Source organism: Hemitrygon akajei, chromosome 1 (assembly GCF_048418815.1).
Source record: "Hemitrygon akajei chromosome 1, sHemAka1.3, whole genome shotgun sequence".
Taxonomy (NCBI): Eukaryota; Metazoa; Chordata; class Chondrichthyes; order Myliobatiformes; family Dasyatidae; genus Hemitrygon; species Hemitrygon akajei.
The window spans coordinates 219,443,530-219,465,190 of NC_133124.1; the positions used below are offsets into that span (position 1 = coordinate 219,443,530).

The 21,661-nt window shown below is 54.7% G+C and overlaps 1 protein-coding gene across 3 annotated transcripts in view; it reads right to left on the bottom strand.

Annotated features, from left to right (window-relative positions):
* Positions 1-4,881: 4,881 nt before the first annotated feature.
* Positions 4,882-21,661, bottom strand: part of slc39a14 (solute carrier family 39 member 14) — a 53,227-nt gene continuing 36,447 nt past the window's right edge. For 2 of the 3 annotated variants that reach the window (XM_073061727.1, XM_073061720.1), the window contains exons 4-10: positions 21,353-21,539; positions 16,606-16,775; positions 14,972-15,094; positions 13,571-13,759; positions 8,988-9,189; positions 7,727-7,911; positions 4,882-5,844 (exon numbers count right to left, since the gene is read on the bottom strand). In XM_073061727.1, coding sequence (XP_072917828.1) covers positions 5,695-5,844; positions 7,727-7,911; positions 8,988-9,189; positions 13,571-13,759; positions 14,972-15,094; positions 16,606-16,775; positions 21,353-21,539 — 1,206 coding nt within the window. In that variant the 3' untranslated portion in view covers positions 4,882-5,694. Of the gene's footprint in view, positions 5,845-7,726; positions 7,912-8,987; positions 9,190-13,570; positions 13,760-14,971; positions 15,095-16,605; positions 16,776-19,802; positions 19,973-21,352; positions 21,540-21,661 lie in introns of all 3 variants that reach the window. The other variant, XM_073061711.1, reaches the window with a different exon arrangement.

Here is a 21,661-nt window from a genome sequence, read left to right on the forward strand (position 1 = left end):
TGAAAAGCTCCTTTTGTTCCCACTCTTTGCCTCCTGCCAATCAGCCATTTCTGGCCCCTGCAACTCTATCCATGTTAGTAACTTTCCTGTAATACCATGTGTTCTTATCTTGCTAAGCAGCCTCATGTGTGGTACCTTATCGAAGGCCTTCTGAAAATCCAAGGACACAACATCCATCGATTCTCCTTTTCTATCCTGCTTCTTATTTTCTCAAAGAATTCCAACAAATTTGTCAGGCAAGATTTTCCCTTGATGAAACGGTGCTGATCTTGGCCTATTTTATCATGTGCCTCCAAGTACACTGAAACCTCATCCTAACAATGGACTCTTAACACCTTCCCAACAATTGAGATCAGGCTAACTGGCCTATAATTTCCTTCCTTCTGCCTCCCTCACTTTCAGAAGGGTGGAGTGATATTTCCAGTCCTTTGGAACCATGGCACTCGCAAGGGCCCCAGCCGTGTCTGCCTGTTGCTTAGCCACGTGGAACTGTCCATGTTCCAAGCCTACACCGCTATCACTCCCTAACCTTTCCTATGCTACATCAACAACTGCATTGGTGGTCCAGTTCTGACACCTCCCTCCCCCTTCTCGACCTCTCCATCTTATTTATTATAAACCCACTGAATCTCACAGCTACCTGGGCTATACCTCTTCCCACCCAGTTTCTTGTAAAAACGCCATTCCCTTCTCTCAATTCTTCTGTCTCCGCCGCATCTGCTCTCAGGATGAGAACTAAGGAAATGTCCTCCTCCTTCAAAGGGGCTTTCCTTACTCCTCCATCAACGCTGCCCTCAACCTCATCTCTTCCATTTCATGCACATCTACCCTCACCCCATCTCCTTCATCATTCCCATTTCCCTCTCACCTTACCTATCCATCACCTCCCTCTTGTACTCCCCCCGCCCCCTTCATTTCTTCCATGACCTTCTGTCCTATCCTATCAGATTCCCCCTTCTCTAGGCCTGTATCCCCTTCACCAATAAACTTCCCAGCTGTTTATTTCACCCCTGCCCCCAGTTTCACCTTTCCCCTTGTGGTTCTTCCTCCCCTCCCCCTATTTTCTTGTTCTGATTCCTCATCCTTTTTTCCAGTCCTGATGAAGGATCTTGGCCCAAAACGTTGACCTTTTACTCTTTTCCATGGACGCTGCCCGGCCTGCTGAGTTCTTCCAGCAATTTTGTGTGTCGTTTTGTGGTCTTTTCCTGCTTTTCTCTGCACAGATGTTTCCTGACCTGCAGAGCGTTTCCACCATGTTCTGTTCTAATTTTCTCTCTCTGTTTTGTGATTTTCATCTTCCACTTACTGACCTAGAGTGAGAGGACACGGCCAGGCTCCGAGATTCACACACTAGTTCAGGCTGAAATCCTTAAGAGCTGCAGGAGAATCAGCGTGTGGCCTTGTCCTTTCAGCTTAAAGTTGCTCCAGCAGCAAACATTGAATTGTCATTAGGAACTCTGCAGCTGTGGAGGAGTTTTACAGCTGATGTTTCGGGCCTACCCAGGGTGGAATGGATGAATGTTTGAACATACACGATGCTTTCTTGTGGCAACGCTCCATGATGGGGAGCGCTTTGCCTGTGACGGACTGGGCTGTGTCCATTACCTTCTGTAGGCTTCTCCATTCCTGGCCATCGATGTTTCCATACTAGGCCAGTCAGGATATTGTCCACTGCGCATCGTTCGAAGTCTGTCTAAGTTTCTGGTGACATGCCGAATCTAGGCAGAGCTCTAAGAAAGTAGAGGCGCTATTTCTTTTTTATGGTGCTTACGTGCTGGCACATCAGATGAGAAGAAAGGCGGCTGCAGAAAGCGAGGTCAAAGCGGAACTCACAGGAATTTAGAGAAATACTCAGAAAGGAGAAAACTGCGGAGCTGTGGAAAAATAACGGGAGAGCAGACACAGGTCTCTCAGGCCATTCGGGGTCCACGATTCAAAGACTTCAGTCAGAATTCAGCTGAACTTTATTTAAATTTCTACCCTAGCATTCTACAATGCATATTCTAATACCCACTCCATCGCCAGCATGGTGTGTATTAATTTGGTATGTCTTTCAGAACGCACAGCACACACTATAAACACAAAGAATCCCTGTAATCAGACCCAAGGTTCTTACAGCCAACTGGGTTGAGCTTTCAGACTGATGAAGATGGGTTCATCCCAAGTGCCAGTGACTGAGGTGCAGGGTCGGAGAATTCCACCAAACCTCTTGCGACGAGCAAGTGTCCTGGAAATCCTCCCGTGCTGGATCAGTGACATCACACCTCTTCATTGGCACTGGGTTCGAATCCCACAGACCCTGGAACTAGTGTTTCAGAAAAGTGATAAATAGGTTTTGATAAATTACTTTAAAAATTACATCATCAGCATCTAGCACGTTGTTGTAATACTTGTTGGCTTCACTGAGATATTCCACTACAACTGTATAGCTGGGTCAAAGCTGGTTAATCTCTGTCAGACTTCCAGTCCTCAGACTGAGGGTTAGTACTGTAGTGTAACACTATCACAGCACCAACGTCCCAGGTTCAATTCCCAACGCTGTCTGTCAGGTTTGCTCCCACATTTGAAAGATGTGCAAGAAAGGTTTAGGAAGTTTATGGGCATGTTACGTTGGTGCTGGAAGTGTGGTGACATTTGCAGGCAACCTCAGGCTCTGTTGATTGTTGTTGCAAATGATACATTTCACTGTGTGTGTCAACGTACACGTTACAGATAAAGCTAGTCTTTAATGGGGATACAACCGGGAAGTCCACATCTTCAGCCCAGTTTAGTTCAGGCCAATGGACTGTGGAAATCTTTGCACCAGGTTTCAGATAGAGGGACTGGACAAAGACAACCAGCTTTTGGTTTAAACCTTCATGGAAAAGCAGAAAACCTTTACCTCATACCACCTGTAAACACTCACTGCCAGATACACTGTAATATCACACCCACCACCCTCAGACTCAGCCAACAATATAGCCCACACCTTCTGTACATAATGTCTCACACCCTCTGTACACAAGAGGTTGTGCAATCTCTTTATAAAACTTACACCCAGCATCAGTTCTTTATATCAAATATATTGCACAATAGACCCTGATATCTTTGAATCAAATATCACTAACCTGTATATTTGGACTATCAACTACAACAAGGAACAACATATAAATATGTTGCAATAGCTGCCGTCTTTCTACACATCACTGCATCACTACTAAGAGGGGGTATGGTAGCAAAATGCTATTGTGCCTCAGTTCAATTCCTGCTGCTGTCCGCAAGGAGTTTGTATGTGCTCCCCATGACTGCGTAGCTTCCCCCCGAGTGCACTAGTTTCCTCCCGCATTCCAAAGATGCACGGGAAGGGTTACTGAGATGTTAGTACGCTCTTTGGTGGCGGAATTGTGACGAGTGCATCTTTGGATTATGTCAGTTGTTGATACAAATGCACTTCACTGTCTATTTTGATGTACATGCGATAAGTAAAGCTAATCGTTACCTTAACCTCAATGGCTTGTGTGCAGAACTCCCCAGGGCACATACTGTTTTCCACAGTGACACAGCCCCAGGAAGAGAATAAGGATGCATCAGTCCGAGCATTCTCACCAACTCCTGTGGCCAAGCTGATTCACACAAGGAGCTGTGGTCTGCAAGGTTCGGAGGGAATGAGTCAGAGAGAAGGATTGGATGTGCCAGTGACGCCATCATTCATTTAAAGGTGCATTCCTAAATCCAAAATGTCACACTGTAATGGCGGCCTCCCAGCGACAGTGGCGCTGTCCTGCCTCCAGGGGGCAGGAAATGCCACCTGCAAACACATCAGGTAGTGTCTGTGGATAGACGGAGCTAACATTTCAGGTTGGAAATCCTTTTTCAAAACTGATTCCAGTGATAAGGGAACGGTGATTATGTGGTTAGTCCAGAGGAGCTAAGGTTGGCCTTGGGTGTGGGGGGGGGGGGAAGAGACAAGGAGACTGAGGAGGGTGGGGGTCCTGAGAGAGGGGTGCAAAATCCTGGAAAGACCAGGTGATGTGGACAGAGGGTTGCGGAGAGTGTCAGAAAGGACAATGGATGAAGGTAATCAGCAAGAGATCCAAAAGTGACTCTGACATGGGGCAAAACTTTTCCACGCAGTGAATGGAAGGAGGTTAGGGGGGTGGTCACGGATTTGTTGTGTAAACTGTTGACACTGACTCCCTCTGACCCAGGAAATAGAGAACAGATACAATCACATCTAATGTAAGGGGGAGGGGAGTCAGTGAGAGGTGGGAGGAGGGAGGGAGGGACTGGAAAGGAGCGGGGGATGAAGGGGGTAAGGGTGAGGGAGGGATGACAGAGGAGTGGGGAGCAGGGGAGGATTCAGGGAGGGTAGGAGAGGAGTGAGAGGTAAGGGAAGTGAACGAAGGATGCACAGGGAGGAACAAGGGGGTAAGGGAGGAGCGAGGGAGGGACAAAGGGGGTAGAGAAGGAATGAGGGAGGAGAGAGAGGGATGAGGGAAGAACACCAACTATCAACTTCAGCACCAATCCCAGACAGGGGTCAGGATGAGGAACAGTCTCACAATCTACACTCCTCAACCCACCCTCCAAACACATCCACTCCTCTCTCTGGAGTGCAGCTTTCCTAAATCTCCCCCTATAGTTGTCTTGTACTTCAAACACTTCCAGGTTCTCCCATTCTTCTGTACTCCAAGAAAAGCCGATTCCCCCCCCCCATTAATGCCCTTGCTGCCCCCATGAATACCCAAAGATCGCTAACGATGAGTGCTGGGTTCGAAACCAAAGAGTGAAGCCTGAAGGACGATTGGAAGTTGAGGCCCAGTGGGAAATTCAGGGGCCTAATGTCCTTGAGCATGTGAGCCCACTGGAGACCAGAGGCCGGAGGTGTAGAGGTTGGAGGTCTGCTCACGTGGGTGAGCGGGAGAGAGGAAAGGGGCTCGCTTTGATGTTGTTCTGTTGCTTGTTGTGTTCGGTGTTGTGCTGCTGGGTATGTTGGTGTAGGAATGTGCAACAACCCTTGCGGGCTGCCCACCAGCTTGTGTCGCTAATGCAAGCAGCCTCCTTCACTGCGCGTTTCAATGTCTTTGTGGTAAATAAATGAATTGGAATCGCCCTTTGCACATCCACTCTTTCCAGCTGCCCCTCCTACTCATGCTCCCAGGGTCCGGCCTGGACGTTTGGTGAGCAGCTCCTGGTCCAGGGACAGGCTCGTAAGCCCGAGAAGGACCAGGTCTGACTGAGGCTCCTCTCCCTGTCGCTTCCTCCATGACCACGTGGAGAAACCCAGCAGCAGATGGGTTAAAAGACCCTTGGTAAGGTCAGAAATGGGGGCAGGCTGAAGACAAGGCAAGGCTGTGTAAGCTAGGAGCCACACTCATCTCTAACCACACTGCCCCCCCCCCCCCATGCCTCTACCCCTATTGTGCTTATATTGAATATGTATGAACTTCACCAGTCATAGACTGGAATGTTTGCTTGGACAAGGAAATGCAGATCACCGGTTAGGAAATCTCCACCTTGTCGACCTGTGGAGCTGTCAGCAAGTTGGAATGAGTTTGTTCCTAACCGGCGTAATGACAGAATTCGCAAAGAGCTGTCGTCCGAATGTGAAGCCACCTGGGCTGTGACAGTGTTGGACAGCCGGGGTCTCAATAGCAGTCTTCTCTGTGCTTGGAGTCCTGCTCCGAGTGACCCCCTCGAGGGCCTGTCAGTCACTTAGCCGATCTGGATGGATCCCGAGTACATGGTGAGAAGCAGCATTATGGAAAAGCCGGTGAGTAGGCCGGCGTTCTGTATCACAAACACAACCAGCGAGGTGGACTCCTCTCCATTCTCTTCTTTGCTGACTTCGTTCATCTCAGGAAACTGTGGAGACAGACAGTTCAAAGGCTCAGTCTCTCCGTTGCCCAGATCTGTGCAAATGTGAGCACAGACCCAGCAACTCGCATTGTGCTGGGACCGTAAACCTCACGGATATGCTGGAATAGACTCAGGCCTCAGTGAATCACCTGGTGGTCTGTGTGAACTACCTTCCGGCCCATGTGAAATCATGGGCACCAGACACCCCACCATCCAGGACGACTTCATAAAGCAGTGCCTCAAAAAGGCATAATTAAGGACCTCACCATTCAGGAATGCCCTCTTCTCAACACGGTACAGGAGCCTGAAGAATGTTTTAGGAACAGCTCCTTCACCACCACCACCACCCAATTTCCACACAATGAACCCATGTACCTACCTCACTATTTTTGCATTACCTATTTATTTCCTATACTGTAGATTTAGTTCCCTAAGGTTGTCATAACCAGGGCTGGTAATTGGGATGCTCCCAATGGCGTGCTCCTCAAATAGTGCAGCTGTTACTACCCCCCCCAAGGCCAGGAGGTGACAACCCAATCTAGCCCCGGCCTTCACAGGTGGCATAGTTACTGCGCCCAGTGGAACCATTTCACTGACAAGAGAAGGGGTTAGGGCGGGTTACAGGCACCTTAAAACCAGTCTCTTAGGGCAGATGGGGCACGTCTGATCCCAAACCTCTGCTGCCTTGCAGCTACACCCACTCATGGGGAGTAAACCAGAGCTGGAGTCCCTGAGGCAGTCCGACGTCGACTACAACACTGACTGTGACACCACTGGTGCCAAACTGTACCAGTCTCTGCCGTTCCTTTGGATTTATCAGCTGCCTGGAGAGGGGGAGCCTGCTACACGGGCAACAGCTCGCTCTCCATATCAGACTGCCCTGGCTTGGGTATCACATAGACATCTGACGCACAACACCCATGGTTGATCCTGACCACCAGAGGCCTCCCTCATCGTATATTATAGCAAAACAAAAAATCAATGTAATTTGTCAGAGATAATAAACCATTTGTACTCTCCTTTGTATGACCTGACTCACAGAAACACAGAAAACCTACAGCACAATACAGGTCCTTTGGCCCACAAGCTGTGCCAAACATGTCCTTCCCTTAGAACTACCTAGGGTTACCCATAGCCCTCTATTTTCTAAGCTCCATGTACCTGTCCAGAAGTCTCTTAAAAGACCCTATCGTATCTGCCTCCACCACCGTTGCCAGCAGCCCATTCCACTCCTCTCTCCTTCTGCCAGACGATGCTGAGGATGTTCTACGAGTCTGTGGTGGCCAGTGCTATCATGTTTGCTGTTGTGTGCTGGGGCAGCAGGCTGAGGGTAGCAGACACCAACAGAATCAACAAACTCATTCGTAAGGCCAGTGATGTTGTGGGGGTGGAACTGGACTCTCTGACGGTGGTGTCTGAAAAGAGGATGCTGTCCAAGTTGCATGCCATCTTGGACAATGACTCCCATCCACTCCATAATGTACTGGTTAGGCACAGGAGTACATTCAGCCAGAGACTCATTCCACCGAGATGCAACACTGAGCGTCATAGGAAGTCATTCCTGCCTGTGGCCATCAAACTTTACAACTCCTCCCTCAGAGTGTCAGACACCCTGTGCCAATAGGCTGGTCCTGGACTAATTTCCACTTGGCATTATTTACTTATTATTATTTTAATTATTTATGGTTTTATATTGCTACATTTCTACACTATTCTTGGTTGGTGCGGTTATAACGAAACCCAATTTCTCTCGGGATCAATATGTATGTCTGTCTGTCCCTCTGTATGATCCCCGAATCCTCTCTCCCTCCCTCTGTACAACCCCTGACCCCGCTTCTGTTCAGCCCAGGTCGTGCCTCGGCTGGAAGTCGAGGCCGCCGGAACTCACCATGTCTGCCAGGGCGATGTAGAGGAACATTCCGCCGGCCAGAGCGAAGATCCAGTTGGGAGAGAAGTGGCTGCCGGCCAGGATGCCGAAGGCCAGGCCGACGTAGCAGCAGCAGGCCGACAGGAAGTTGAAGAAGAGGGCCTGTTGTAGGCTCATCCCGGCATTCAGCAGGATCACAAAGTCCCCTGTGGGGGAGCAAAGGAGAGACGGTGAGGGGGGGGGGGCCCAGTGTGTGAGAGATTGGACAGGAGAGAGGGTGGGACCCACAGGATCAGGGGTTGAGGGTAGGAGGGAGAATAGGAGAGGGGTGTGGGTGGCGGGAAGTGAGGGACTGGGAGGGAAGGGCAGTTCAGAATGGAGGGTGGAGGAGAGGGGAGGGGTGAGGATGATGTGATGGGAAGGAGGGAGGATGGGGGAGAGCTGAGGGGAAGGTGAAATAGGGGTGGGCAGAGGGGAGGACAAACTCACAACGACCCCAAGATGTGACATATCAACCAAAAGCCTCATCATGTTGAAACAATATAACCCCTAAATTTAAAATCTTCTGGTTTACCCTTGTTACCCACTCCATCACACTACCCCTCCCTGCCTCCACAACCCCCCCTGTCCTACACCCCTCCCTGTCCCTGTAACCCCCTCCATTGCACCACCCATCCCAGTCTCCACAATCCCTGCCCTGCACCCCTCCGTCTCCATAACCCCCCTGACCTACACCCCTCCCTGTCTCAGTACCCCCTCCATCCCCCACACCCCTCCCCGTCCCCCCTCCATTGCACCACCCCTCCCCGTCGCCGTACCCCCTCAATCCCCCAAACACCTCCCCGTCCCCATACGCCCTCAATCCCCCTCACACCTCCCCGTCTCCATGCCCCACACCCCTCCCCGTACCCCCTCAATCCTCCACACACCTCCCCATCTCCGTACCCCCTCAATCCCCCACACACCTCCCCGTCTCCATGCCCCACACCCCTCCCCATCCCCGTACCCCCTCAATCCCCCACACACCTCCCCGTCTCCGTACCCCCTCAATCCCCCACACACCTCCCCGTCTCCATGCCCCACACCCCTCCCCGCCTCAATCCCCCACACACCTCCCCGTCTCCATACCCCCTCCATGCCCCACACCCCTCCCCGTCCCCATACGCCCTCAATCCCCCACTCACCTCCCCGTCTCCATACCCCCTCCATGCCCCACACCCCTCCCTTCTGGCTCTCGGTGTCTCTGTCACCTACTCCCCTGTCTCTGCCCCAGCCCACTCACCGAGCTCGTGGGGGAATTCCTCGCACAAGATAGCGACAGAGGTGCTGATGCCCTGGAAGACGGAGACGGTGAAGGAGGCTCCGATGGCCAGGCCGTCGATGAAGTTGTGCAGCCCGTCACTGAGGGTGATCATCCAGGCCAGCGTGCCGATGTCCGAGTACCGGCTCCCCTTCAGCCAGTAACAGTTGCTACGCTGCAGCTCCTGTGGGCAACACAGGCCGTGGTCACGTTTCCCCAATCCACTCCGGTCTCCCCTGCTGCCCCCTCCACCCCCACTTCACCCTGCCCACTCCCCACTTCATCCTGCCCACTCCTCTCACTTCACCCTGCCCACTCCTCCCACTTCACCCTGCCCACTCCCCACTTCACCCTGCCCACTCCTCCCACTTCACCCTGCCCCATCCCCACTTCACCCTGCCCACTCCTCCCACTTCACCCTGCCCACTCCTCCCTCTTCACCCTGCCCCATCCCCACTTCACCCTGCCCACTCCTCCCACTTCACCCTGCCCACTCCTCCCTCTTCACCCTGCCCACTCCCCACTTCACCCTGCCCCCTCCACCCCCACTTCACCCTGCCCACTCCCCACTTCATCCTGCCCACTCCTCTCACTTCACCCTGCCCACTCCTCCCACTTCACCCTGCCCACTCCCCACTTCACCCTGCCCACTCCTCCCACTTCACCCTGCCCCATCCCCACTTCACCCTGCCCACTCCTCCCACTTCATCCTGCCCACTCCCCACTTCACCCTGCCCACTCCCCACTTCATCCTGCCCACTCCGGTCTCCCCCGCTGCCCCCTCCACCCCCACTTCACCCTGCCCACTCCCCACTTCACCCTGCCCACTCCTCCCACTTCATCCTGCCCACTCCTCCCACTTCACCCTGCCCACTCCCCACTTCACCCTGCCCACTCCACCCCCACTTCACCCTGCCCACTCCCCACTTCACCCTGCCCACTCCCCACTTCACCCTGCCCCCTCCACCCCCACTTCACCCTGCCCCCTGCACCCCCACTTCATCCTGCCCACTCCCCACTTCACCCTGCCCACTCCTCCCACTTCACCCTGCCCCCTCCACCCCCACTTCACCCTGCCCACTCCCCACTTCACCCTGCCCACTCCTCCCACTTCACCCTGCCCCTCCACCCCCACTTCACCCTGCCCCCTCCACCCCCACTTCATCCTGCCCACTCCTCCCACTTCACCCTGCCCACTCCTCCCACTTCACCCTGCCCCATCCCCACTTCACCCTGCCCACTCCTCCCACTTCACCCTGCCCACTCCTCCCACTTCACCCTGCCCACTCCTCCCTCTTCACCATGCCCACTCCTCCCACTTCACCCTGCCCACTCCCCTCTTCACCCTGCCCACTCCCCTCTTCACCCTGCCCACTCCGGTCTCCCCCGCTGCCCCCTCCACCCCCACTTCATCCTGCCCACTCCTCCCTCTTCACCTTGCCCACTCCCCACTTCACCCTGCCCACTCCTCCCTCTTCACCCTGCCCCCTCCACCCCCACTTCATCCTGCCCACTCCTCCCACTTCACCCTGCCCCCTCCACCCCCACATCACCCTGCCCCCTCCCCACTTCACCCTGCCCCCTCCACCCCCACTTCACCCTGCCCACTCCTCCCTCTTCACCCTGCCCACTCCCCACTTCACCCTGCCCCCTCCACCCCCACTTCATCCTGCCCACTCCCCACTTCACCCTGCCCCCTCCACCCCCACTTCATCCTGCCCACTCCTCCCTCTTCACCCTGCCCCCTCCACCCCCACTTCATCCTGCCCACTCCTCCCTCTTCACCCTGCCCCCTCCACCCCCACTTCATCCTGCCCACTCCTCCCTCTTCACCCTGCCCCCTCCCCACTTCACCCTGCCCACTCCTCCCACTTCACCCTGCCCCCTCCACCCCCACTTCATCCTGCCCCCTCCACCCCCACTTCATCCTGCCCACTCCTCCCACTTCACCCTGCCCCCTCCTCCCACTTCACCCTGCCCACTCCTCCCACTTCACCCTGCCCCATCCCCACTTCACCCTGTCCACTCCTCCCACTTCATCCTGCCCACTCCTCCCTCTTCACCCTGCCCACTCCTTCCACTTCACCCTGCCCACTTCTCCCTCTTCATCCTGCCCACTTCTCCCTCTTCATCCTGCCCACTTCTCCTTCATCCTGCCCACTCCTCCCACTTCACCCTGCCCCATCCCCACTTCACCCTGTCCACTCCTCCCACTTCACCCTGCCCACTCCTCCCTCTTCACCCTGCCCACTCCTCCCACTTCACCCTGCCCACTCCTCCCACTTCACCCTGCCCACTCCTCCCTCTTCACCCTGCCCACTCCTCCCACTTCACCCTGCCCACTTCTCCCTCTTCACCCTGTCCACTCCTCCCACTTCATCCTGCCCCCTCCACCCCCACTTCATCCTGCCCACTCCTCCCACTTCACCCTGCCCCCTCCTCCCACTTCACCCTGCCCACTCCTCCCACTTCACCCTGCCCCATCCCCACTTCACCCTGTCCACTCCTCCCACTTCATCCTGCCCACTCCTCCCTCTTCACCCTGCCCACTCCTTCCACTTCACCCTGCCCACTTCTCCCTCTTCATCCTGCCCACTTCTCCCTCTTCATCCTGCCCACTTCTCCTTCATCCTGCCCACTCCTCCCACTTCACCCTGCCCCATCCCCACTTCACCCTGTCCACTCCTCCCACTTCACCCTGCCCACTCCTCCCTCTTCACCCTGCCCACTCCTCCCACTTCACCCTGCCCACTCCTCCCACTTCACCCTGCCCACTCCTCCCTCTTCACCCTGCCCACTCCTCCCACTTCACCCTGCCCACTTCTCCCTCTTCATCCTGCCCACTTCTCCCTCTTCATCCTGCCCACTCCTCCCACTTCACCCTGCCCCATCCCCACTTCACCCTGTCCACTCCTCCCACTTCACCCTGCCCACTCCTCCCACTTCACCCTGCCCACTCCTCCCTCTTCACCCTGCCCACTCCTCCCACTTCACCCTGCCCACTCCTCCCTCTTCACCCTGCCCACTCCTCCCACTTCACCCTGCCCACTCCTCCCACTTCACCCTGCCACATCCCCACTTCACCCTGTCCACTCCTCCCTCTTCATCCTGCCCACTTCTCCCTCTTCATCCTGCCCACTCCTCCCACTTCACCCTGCCCCCTCCTCACTTCACCCTGCCCCTCCACACTTGCCCCTTGGCAGGTTCCAGAATAAAAGGTGGGGGGAAGGGGAGGAGACGGTGGCAGGTGATCGGTGAGACCAGGTGAGTGGGGATCGAAGGGGATGAAGTAAAGATCGGGGAAGTGATAGGTTGAAGAGGAAAAGGGCTGAAGAAGGAGTAATCTGATAGGAGAGGAGAGTGGACCACGGGAGATAGGGAAGGAGGAGGGGTTCCAGAGAGAGGTGATAGGCAGTGAGGAGAAGGCGAGGGGGGGGGGGGAGAGGGGAGCCAGAGTGAGGAATGGAGTACGAGAGATGAGGGAGGGGGGCGGATATTACCGGAAGATGGAGAATCGATGTTCATGCGGTCAGGTTGGAGGCGATGCAGACAGAATATGAGGTGTTGCTTCATGTATTGTGTTTTATTTATTGAGGTACAGCATGGAACAGGCCCTCCTAGCTCTTGGAGCCATGACATCCAGCAGCCCTCGATTTAACCCTCTCCTAATCACAGTGACCAAGTAACCTACCAACCGATGTCTCCGGACTGTGGGAGGAAACCGGAGCACGCGGTCACAGGCAGTGGCGGGAGTTGAACCCGGGTCACCGGTACTGTAAGGCGTTGCGCTAACCACTGCGCTGCCCTGAGAGCGGGCTCATCGCGGCAGTAGAGGGGTGACTTGTCGGACTGGGAATGGGAACTGAAGTGGCTGGCCACCGCGAGATCCTGCGTTTGTAGAGGGAGGAACGCTGGTGCGTGACGCAATAAACTTCCCCCGATCAACCTGGCTCCAATCAACGTCTGTGTGTTGTCTGTACATCCAATGGGGCTGCAGTATTTCACTGGACCTGTATCTCACCAGACTGGAGCGCGTGAGGATAGACAGGGTGACACCAGGGTGGGAACAACCATTTCCCATCTGCCCCCAGCTACCCTCCCCAGTACCAGGTCACTGCCCCCAGCTACCCTCCCCAGTACCAGGTCACTGCCCCCAGCTACCCTCCCCAGTACCAGGTCACTGCCCCCAGCTACCCTCCCCAGAACCAGGTCACTGCCCCCAGCTACCCTCCCCAGTACCAGGTCACTGCCCCCAGCTACCCTCCCCAGTACCAGGTCACTGCCCCCAGCTACCCTCCCCAGTACCAGGTCACTGCCCCCAGCTACCCTCCCCAGTACCAGGTCACTGCCCCCAGCTACCCTCCCCAGTACCAGGTCACTGCCCCCAGCTACCCTCCCCAGTACCAGGTCACTGCCCCCAGCTACCCTCCCCAGTACCAGGTCACTGCCCCCAGCTACCCTCCCCAGTACCAGGTCACTGCCCCCAGCTACCCTCCCCAGTACCAGGTCACTGCCCCCAGCCGTGTAGATGCAGACCTTTCACCGCTTCCTGTGCCCACACTGACCTGCACGGACAGTGCCCTCGAGACCACCGGCGCCCCGTCCGCCAGGCTCTGTCGTTCGCTCTCCTCGCTGTGGCCACACGGCATCAGGCGCACTTCTCCATTCTGCAGTTTCTCCATCACTCCGTCCTCCTGGTCGCGCCTGCTGACCATTTGCTCGGGGCAGCAGTGGCTGTGACCCTTCCCCAGGCCCTGGTCCAAGCAGAAGAGAGTGAGTCCTCTCCCCACTGCCCCTTCCCTAGATGCCCCTGTAACTCCCTGTAGTTTCTACACCCGTCCTCATCCCTACAACACCCACCCTCTGCAACCCTCCCCATCCCTGTAATCCCGTTCGGCTTTCCTCTCTGATCCACACCAGTGACGGCCTGTGGATATTACACCCCAGCTACGACTGTAACTTCCTCCCTTCTCCACACACCTCGCAAACCTCTCTCTATTGCTGTAATCCACTGCAGTTCCTACACCCCTCTCTGTCTCGCACGATCCCTCCCCACCTCTGTAATCCCCTCTGGCTCCGCCAAACCAACCCCCCCCCCCACCCCCACCCCAGCCAGCAGAACTGAGGTGTTGAGGCACAGATTGTCAGGAGTGGAGAGTCCTCGGGTCCTCGGGCCCGACCCCGCCTTCATGTCCAGCTGCAATACAGTCATCCTGACTAGTCCTTATTGAGGAATTATCCCAGTCTCAGAGGGCCACGTTCTTCAGCCCTTTTGCCCAGTGTTCCTTATGTGTTGTGTCAAATGATGTGGGCAATCGTGGCCTTTCCATGACCGTGACTGTTCTTGGCAAATCTTTCTATAAAGTGGTTTGCCATTGCCTTCTTCTGGGCAGTGTGTCTTTACAAGACGGGTGACCCCAGCCATTATCAATACTCTTCAGAGATTGTCAGCCTGGTGTCAGTGGTCACATAACCAGGATTTGTGATCTGCACCGGCTGCTCATACGACCATCCACCACCTGCTCCCATGGCTTCACATGACCCTGATCGGGGGCTAAGCAGGTACTACACCTTGCCTAAGGGTGACCTGCAGGCTAGCGGAGGGAAGGAGCGCCTTACACCTCCTTTGGTAGAGATGTATCTCCACCACCCCCCCCCACATACATTAGGGACATTTCAGATACTCTTTGATAGGCACGCAGATGATTGAAAAATGGATGACAATATGGGAGAAAAAGGTAAGATTGATCTTAGTCAATCAGAGGGATGGCACAACATTGTGGGCCGAAGGGCCTGCACTGTACTGTGCTGTAATGTTCTATGTTCTGACTCCCACTTACCCCATCCTCTCACTGTGTACAATGAGACGTCCACAGAGAAAGGACATCCTGCCCAACGTGGGTGACCCCCCACCCCCCCACCTTTCAACCAGGTCCCCTGGACCTCACGCCCCTCCACCCCCATACCTTCTGTTTGGGTCTCAGGATCATCTTCAGGATCTTCTCCGTGAAAAAGAAAAGGTAGAATCCTCCGAAGAGCACCACTGATTTCGACACGTAGTCCGGCTTCTTGGGGTCAAACCCGAACGCCTGTTCCGGAGGAACACCTCAGTGTGAAGGTCAGCGGCCAATGCCACTGGGCTCGCTCGGAGGTGAATGGCACCCAGCCCTCATCCATCCGAGAAATGGGGACTGAACCCCCCCCCCCCACCCTCCACCCATGCAGGACAAAGGCCAAACGAACCCGGTCAGAGCAGGGCAGCCAGAACCACCCCAAGGACAGACATCAGGCAGTTGTGGTCACGAAAACCAACACCAACGTGATGGATACACGTTCTCCCCGTGACCGCGTGGGTTTCCTCCGGGAGCTCCGGTTTCCTCCCACATTCCAAAGGTGCACGGGTCAGTAGGTTATTTGGTCACATCAGAGGGAACTGGGCAGCACGAGCTCGTTGGCTCGGAAGTGCCTGTTACTGCACTAAATGACTGCATGCAGTGATGTAGTCACCAAGGAAGGGTGTGTGTGCTAGAACCACACCGGCCCTTCACCAGGCCACGGGGACAGCAGGTCCCAGAGCCCCACTGAAAGCGCACGGTTCCTCTGTGAGACCGACATCGGTCCTGCCCCAACGTGAAGAATGTTCCACAGGGGCTTTAACCTTCCACCCCCCCTCCGCCTCCCCAGGGTGTGGCCCCAGGCAAAGGGGGTAATTCTGGAGACATGTTGGGGGTGAGGGTCTCCCTCCTGTGGAGGGAGTGGCAGCTCGCACAGGGGAACGAGGCTCCTCTTGCCGCGGCGCACCGAGAGGTTTCACGAACATAGAAGGTAAAATACGACCTGAGGGGTGCTGTTGACCTGCAGACGTCAGCCCTCATCTGGAAACCAGAACAGTCAGAGCAGACAGCAAACCACATTCAGAGACAACAAAGTTAGTGAGCAACATGGCCCCCCTCACTCAGTGTGCGTGGAGAATGTGCTGCCGGTTCTCAAAGCCCAAGCGTTGGCAGGTTTTCTGGACAACATTGGAACACAGATCCCCACCTCCCTCCATCTTCTCTGGCTAGCACAGCGGAGTGGGGGGGGGGGGGTCTCGGATTTGACAGGGAACGTGGGGAGCCTGATGGGAGAGACTGTTCCCTCTTGTGGGAGAATCTAGGGCAGAGCTTCAACATCTGGAAGTTAGGGTCACTTGTTGAAGTAGAAAACTACCCTGAGGATGTCAGGAGATTTCGGAAGCTCCTACCAAGGGAGCGGAGACTGGGAATATTTTGTTGGTGTGTCGTTCCGCTGAGCATTGTGGGTATGCTGTGTTGGCGCCGAAAAGTGCTACGACACGCGTGCTGTCCCAGCACATACTGGGACTGCGTTAGTCCTGACGCAAATGATGCACTTAGTCATTTGATTGACTGAGAAAAAAATAAGACAGAGTTTCGGAGGTTCTTGATCGGCAAGGGCGATTAATGGCGATATTAAACCTGACTCCAATCCTGATACTAAGGTCAAGGCTTCTGGGCAATGAGGCCAAAGGTCGGGCAGGGGTCACCTGCAGCACCTTCTCCATACACAGCTCGTGTCAAAGAACCACTGACATCCACAGTACCTCCGGGATGAGCTGAAAGAGGGCATTAGAGTAGAGGGTCCCAATCGCCAGAGCAATGAAGTACAACAGCAGCCGCTTGTAAAAAGTTTTCCTCATGAATGGCACCACACTGGCTCCCAGCAGGGAGCTGAGCGAGATGACCGTCACGCAGAGAAAACCGTAACCCCAGACTGATAGCCAGCAGTCCAGAGAGCGGGAGACGGCAACACGGGTGGGAAGATTATTCCGTGGGAGGAGAGGAGGAGGTAGGCAGAACAGGGAAAGGAGGGAAGGGCGGAAAAAGAGAAAATCGTTAGATTAAATCAATTAATCAATCAATTCAGGATGTCTCAGTCGGACCTGTGACTGATGAAAACACACCTCCAGTGTGCTTCCACTGAAGATTAAGAGGTTCACTTCAGTCCCGGGCGTTTTCTCAAATAACATGTCATATCTGTTCCCTGGCCACCGATACCCCCCCCCCCCCCACCCCCACCCCCCACAAAATTGGAGGGTCTATTTCTACACCCCTCAGATAGCCACTCCCACACAGACTCAGAACACCAGCTTACCATGGAATATCTGTGCCGAATTCCCAGAACCCTGCCCATCCCATACATTCTCTCTACTCCCTGACTCCTCCACCACTTCCATTGGGCAGGATACAGAAGTTGAGAACATTTCTCCAGACTCAAGGATAGAATAGGTCATTCACTCTCTCTCCAGTCCCCATTCTCCCTTCCCTCTAACCCCTCCCATCCTCCTCACCTGTCAATCATCTCCCTCTGGTCCTCCTCCTCCTCCTCCCCTTTCTTCCAGGGTCCACTCTCCTCTCCTCTCAGATTCAGGATGAGGTTTCTGAGAAAGATCTCAGGAATGAAAGGGTTCATGTATGAGGACCATTTGATGGACTTACTGGAGTTTGGGGGCATCTCTCCGCTAGCCTGCAGGTCACCCTTGGGCAAGGTGTAGCACCTGCTTAGCCCCTGATCTGGGTCATTTAAGGCCATGGGAGCAGGTGGTGGATGGTCGTATGAGCAGCCGGTGCAGATCACAAGTCCTGGTTATGTGACCACTGACACCAGGCAGACAATCTCTGAAGAGTACTGATAATGGCTGGGATCACCCGTCTTGTAAAGACACTGCCCAGAAGAAGGCAATGGCAAACCAGTTCTGCAGAAAAATTTGCCAGGTACAATCATGGTCATGGAAAGACCACGATCACCCACGTTATAAAACACAGCACATAACAAACAAACTGGAGTTTAGAAGAATGTGGAGGATCTCAATGAAACCCAACAAATATTGAAAGGCTTAGACAGAGCTGGATGTGGAGAGGATGTTTCTGATAGTGGGGGAGCCTCAGACTAGAGGGCGCAGCTTCAGAGTAGAAGGACATCCCTTTAGAACAAAGATGAGGCAGAATTTCTTTAGCCAGAGGGAGGTGAATCTGTGGAATTCTTTGCCACGGATGGCTGTGGAGGCCGAGTCACTGGATATATTTAAAGTGGAGATTGATGGGTTCTTGACTAGTCAGGGTAGAAAGCAGGAGAATGTTTGCTGAATGGACAATGAATCCATGAACACCTCCTCACTATTTTTGCCCTAGTTTAATCTTTTATTATATATATATATATTTCTTATTATTATTTACAGTACTTTTTATGTGTTGCACCGTATTGCTATCGTAAAACAATAAATATAATGATGTCTCTTAGATAATAAATCTGATTCTGAATGGGGTTGGGAGGGAAAATAAATCAGCCATGATGGAATGGCAGAGGCTCGATGGGCCGAATGGCCTAATTCTGACCCTATGTCTTATGGTTGCTACTTCCCCAAGGGCCTTAAGACCCGATTCAAATTTTCTGCTAATGCTCCACAGCCAAGGTAAGACAAAACCCTGTCCACATATCCCAGTACTAACCCCCAAGTCCCAGCCTCACTGGGGAAATTGTTATGCACACCCACTCCCAGAACAGGGACATGTTATTCGAGAAACCGTATCCGTCCAGTCACAGAGCAGATGGAGAAACAAAGCTGGTCACTGGGTTTCAGGTGGGAGGTCCGGCCTGGTACCTGCCCCGGTTTGCGTTGCCTGTGACTGGGGCTCCAATTTCAACAGGCAAACACTGGCTCCACGTTGATCGAGCTGCTTTAGATTGGACCCCTTCTGTGGCATCGGCCTCCTCCGAGGTAATTCTCAGGGGGGTGTGGGGTGCAACTCGGGAAGCCCCATTTCAGGCCGGGCATTGCCCACCCAACCTCAGGTCTTTGCTGAGGTTACCAGACGGTGTGGGTCTCCCTTCTGGTCTGAAACCCATTGAGTCAGCAGTCACTAACACCATTGGAATGGGCTTCGACACTCTGTCACCCACAGTACACACGCGTCACACGGGCAATGGGGCTCTTCGCTTACAAATCGGTTCAAGAGTCTAACATTGTGGGCCTGAGATCAAGGTGAAACACTGTTCCCCAGTCAGGTTTGCAGGCTGCATGGGTAAGGAGCAGGACAAACCCACAAGGCTTGGGTAACGGGGAGCGGGCGTGTGGAGGCTGCCCAAACTGGGCTTCCTTTCCAGTCAAAATTCAGCCCCAACTTCAGTAACCTAGGTCAAATGTCTTAACCCCAACCTTCACTCAGGTCAAATGTCTTGACCCCCAACCCTCATTCAGGTCAAAGGCCTTTACCACAACCCCAGACACCCAGGTCAAAGATCTTAACCCCAACCTTCACACTGGTCAAAGGTCTTAACCCCAATCTTCACACTGGTCAAAGGTCTTAACCCAACCTTCAACTGGTCAAAGGTCTCAACCAACCCCAACCTCATACTGGTCAAAGGCCTTAACCCCAACCTACGCACCCCAGGCAAAGGTCTTGACCCCAATCTTCATTATGTCAAAAGTCTTAACCTGAATGCCACATACCCAAGTTAAAGGTCTTGACCCCAAATCTCACTCCTGTCAAAGATCCTGTCCCAGATCTCACTCAGGTCAAAGTTCTTGACCCTAGGTCTCATCAAGTCATAATTCTTGCCCCCAACCCTCTTCTGGGGGACAGGACCACAGCTGTTTCAGCGGGTGAGAAACACGAGCAGAGCCGGAAGGTAATCCCACAGGCACTCAGAGTGTGGAAGCAGTTCCAGTAATTGTGTCCCAGGGAAGCTCAACAGAGGGGGTGAGAGGGCGTTGGGGTGGGGGTTACACGAGTACTCCACCTCTGGAATCAACTGCAGGATCGTGGTGGACGTCAGGGTACCGATAGCCAGGGCAACGAGGTAGATGAGAATCCTGCGGAAGAAACGCTTCCCCTGGCAGAGGGTGACGGCGGCTCCAAGCAGTGAGCTGATGTTTATCACTGACACGCTGACGAAGCCCAAGCCCCAGACTGTGCCAGAGGAAGCCAGCATGGCCGCGTTATTGACCCAGCCAGAGGGACACTCATACCCCTTCACAATCAGTGACCCAGCCACTCACACCCCCTTCACACTCAGTGACCCAGCAAGGGTCAGTCACAACGGAGAAACACACAGGCACAGACAAAACATACACAGCAAGATCCCACAGTCCTCAGTACCACCCCTCCCACAGTGCGACCCTCCCTCAGTACCACCTTCCCACAGTGTGACTCTCTCTCAGTACCACCCCTCCCACAGTGTGACACTCCCTCAGAATCACCCCTCCCATAGTGTGACCCTCCCTCAATACCACCCCCCCAGTGTGACCCTCCCTCAGTACCACCCCTCCCTCAGTACCACCCCTCCCTCAGTAACACCCCTCCCACAGTGTGACCGTCCCTCAGTACCACCCTCCCTCAGTGTGACTCTCCCTCAGTACCACCCCTCCCACACTGTGACCCTCCCTCAGTACCACCCCTCCCAGTGTGACCGTCCCTCAGTACCACCCCTCCCACAGTGTGACCCTCCCTCAGTACCACCCCTCCCACAGTGTGACCTTCTCTCAGTACCACCCCTCCCACAGTGTGACTCTCTCTCAGAACCACCCCTCCCACAGTGTGACGTTCCCTCAGTACCACCCCTCCCACAGTGAGACCCTCACTCAGTACCACCCCTCCCACAGTGTGACCCTCCCTCAGTACCACCTCTCCCACAGTGTGATTGTCCCTCAGTACCACCCCTCCCACAGTGTGACCCTCCCTCAGTACCACCTCTCCCAGTGTGACTGTCCCTCAGTACCACCCTCCCATAGTGTGACCCTCCCCCAGTACCACCCCTCCCACAGTGAGACCCTCCCCCAGTACCACCCCTCCCACAGTGTGACCCTCTCAATACCACCCGTCCCACAGTACCACCCCTCCCAGTGTGACTCTCTCTCAGTACTACCCCTCCCAGTGTGACCCTCACTCAATACCACCCCTCCCACAGTGTGACCCTCCCTCAGTACCACCCCTCCCAGTGTGACTGTCCCTCAGTACCACCCCTCCCACGGTGTGACCCTCCCTCAGTACCACCCCTCCCACAGTGTGACCCTCCCTCAGTACCACCCCTCCCACAGTGTGACTCTCCCTCAGTACCACCCCTCCCACAGTGTGACCCTCCCTCAGTACCACCCCTCCCACAGTGTGACTCTCCCTCAGTACCACCCCTCCCACAGTGTGACCCTCCCTCAGTACCACCCCTCCCACAGTGTGACCCTCCCTCAGTACCACCCCTCCCACAGTGTGACCCTCCCTCGGTACCACCCCTCCCTTGGTAATGATGGATGGGGAGGTACAGAGTGAATGGGGCAGGCTGATCTGGTGACGTACCTTCAGTGGTTGTGGGTTTCAGTCCTCCCGTCTCCTCGTCTTCCTCATCCTCCTGGTTTTCCAGCTCACAGGCTCTGCTTTCTAACTGTTGCAGGATGGTGGGGCAGATGTGGGTGAAGGTGGCACCGTCGATACGGCTGCTGTCGGTCAGGTTGTGCACTGCAAAGATCTCAGAAGATGCGAGGCACTGAGAGAGGAGACAGAAGGATGGAGTGAAAGAGAGGATAGAATGAAGGAGAGAGAGAGGAGTGAAAAAAGGATGGAGTGAAGGAGAGGGATTTAGGGAGGGGATGGGGGAGAAGGAGGGAG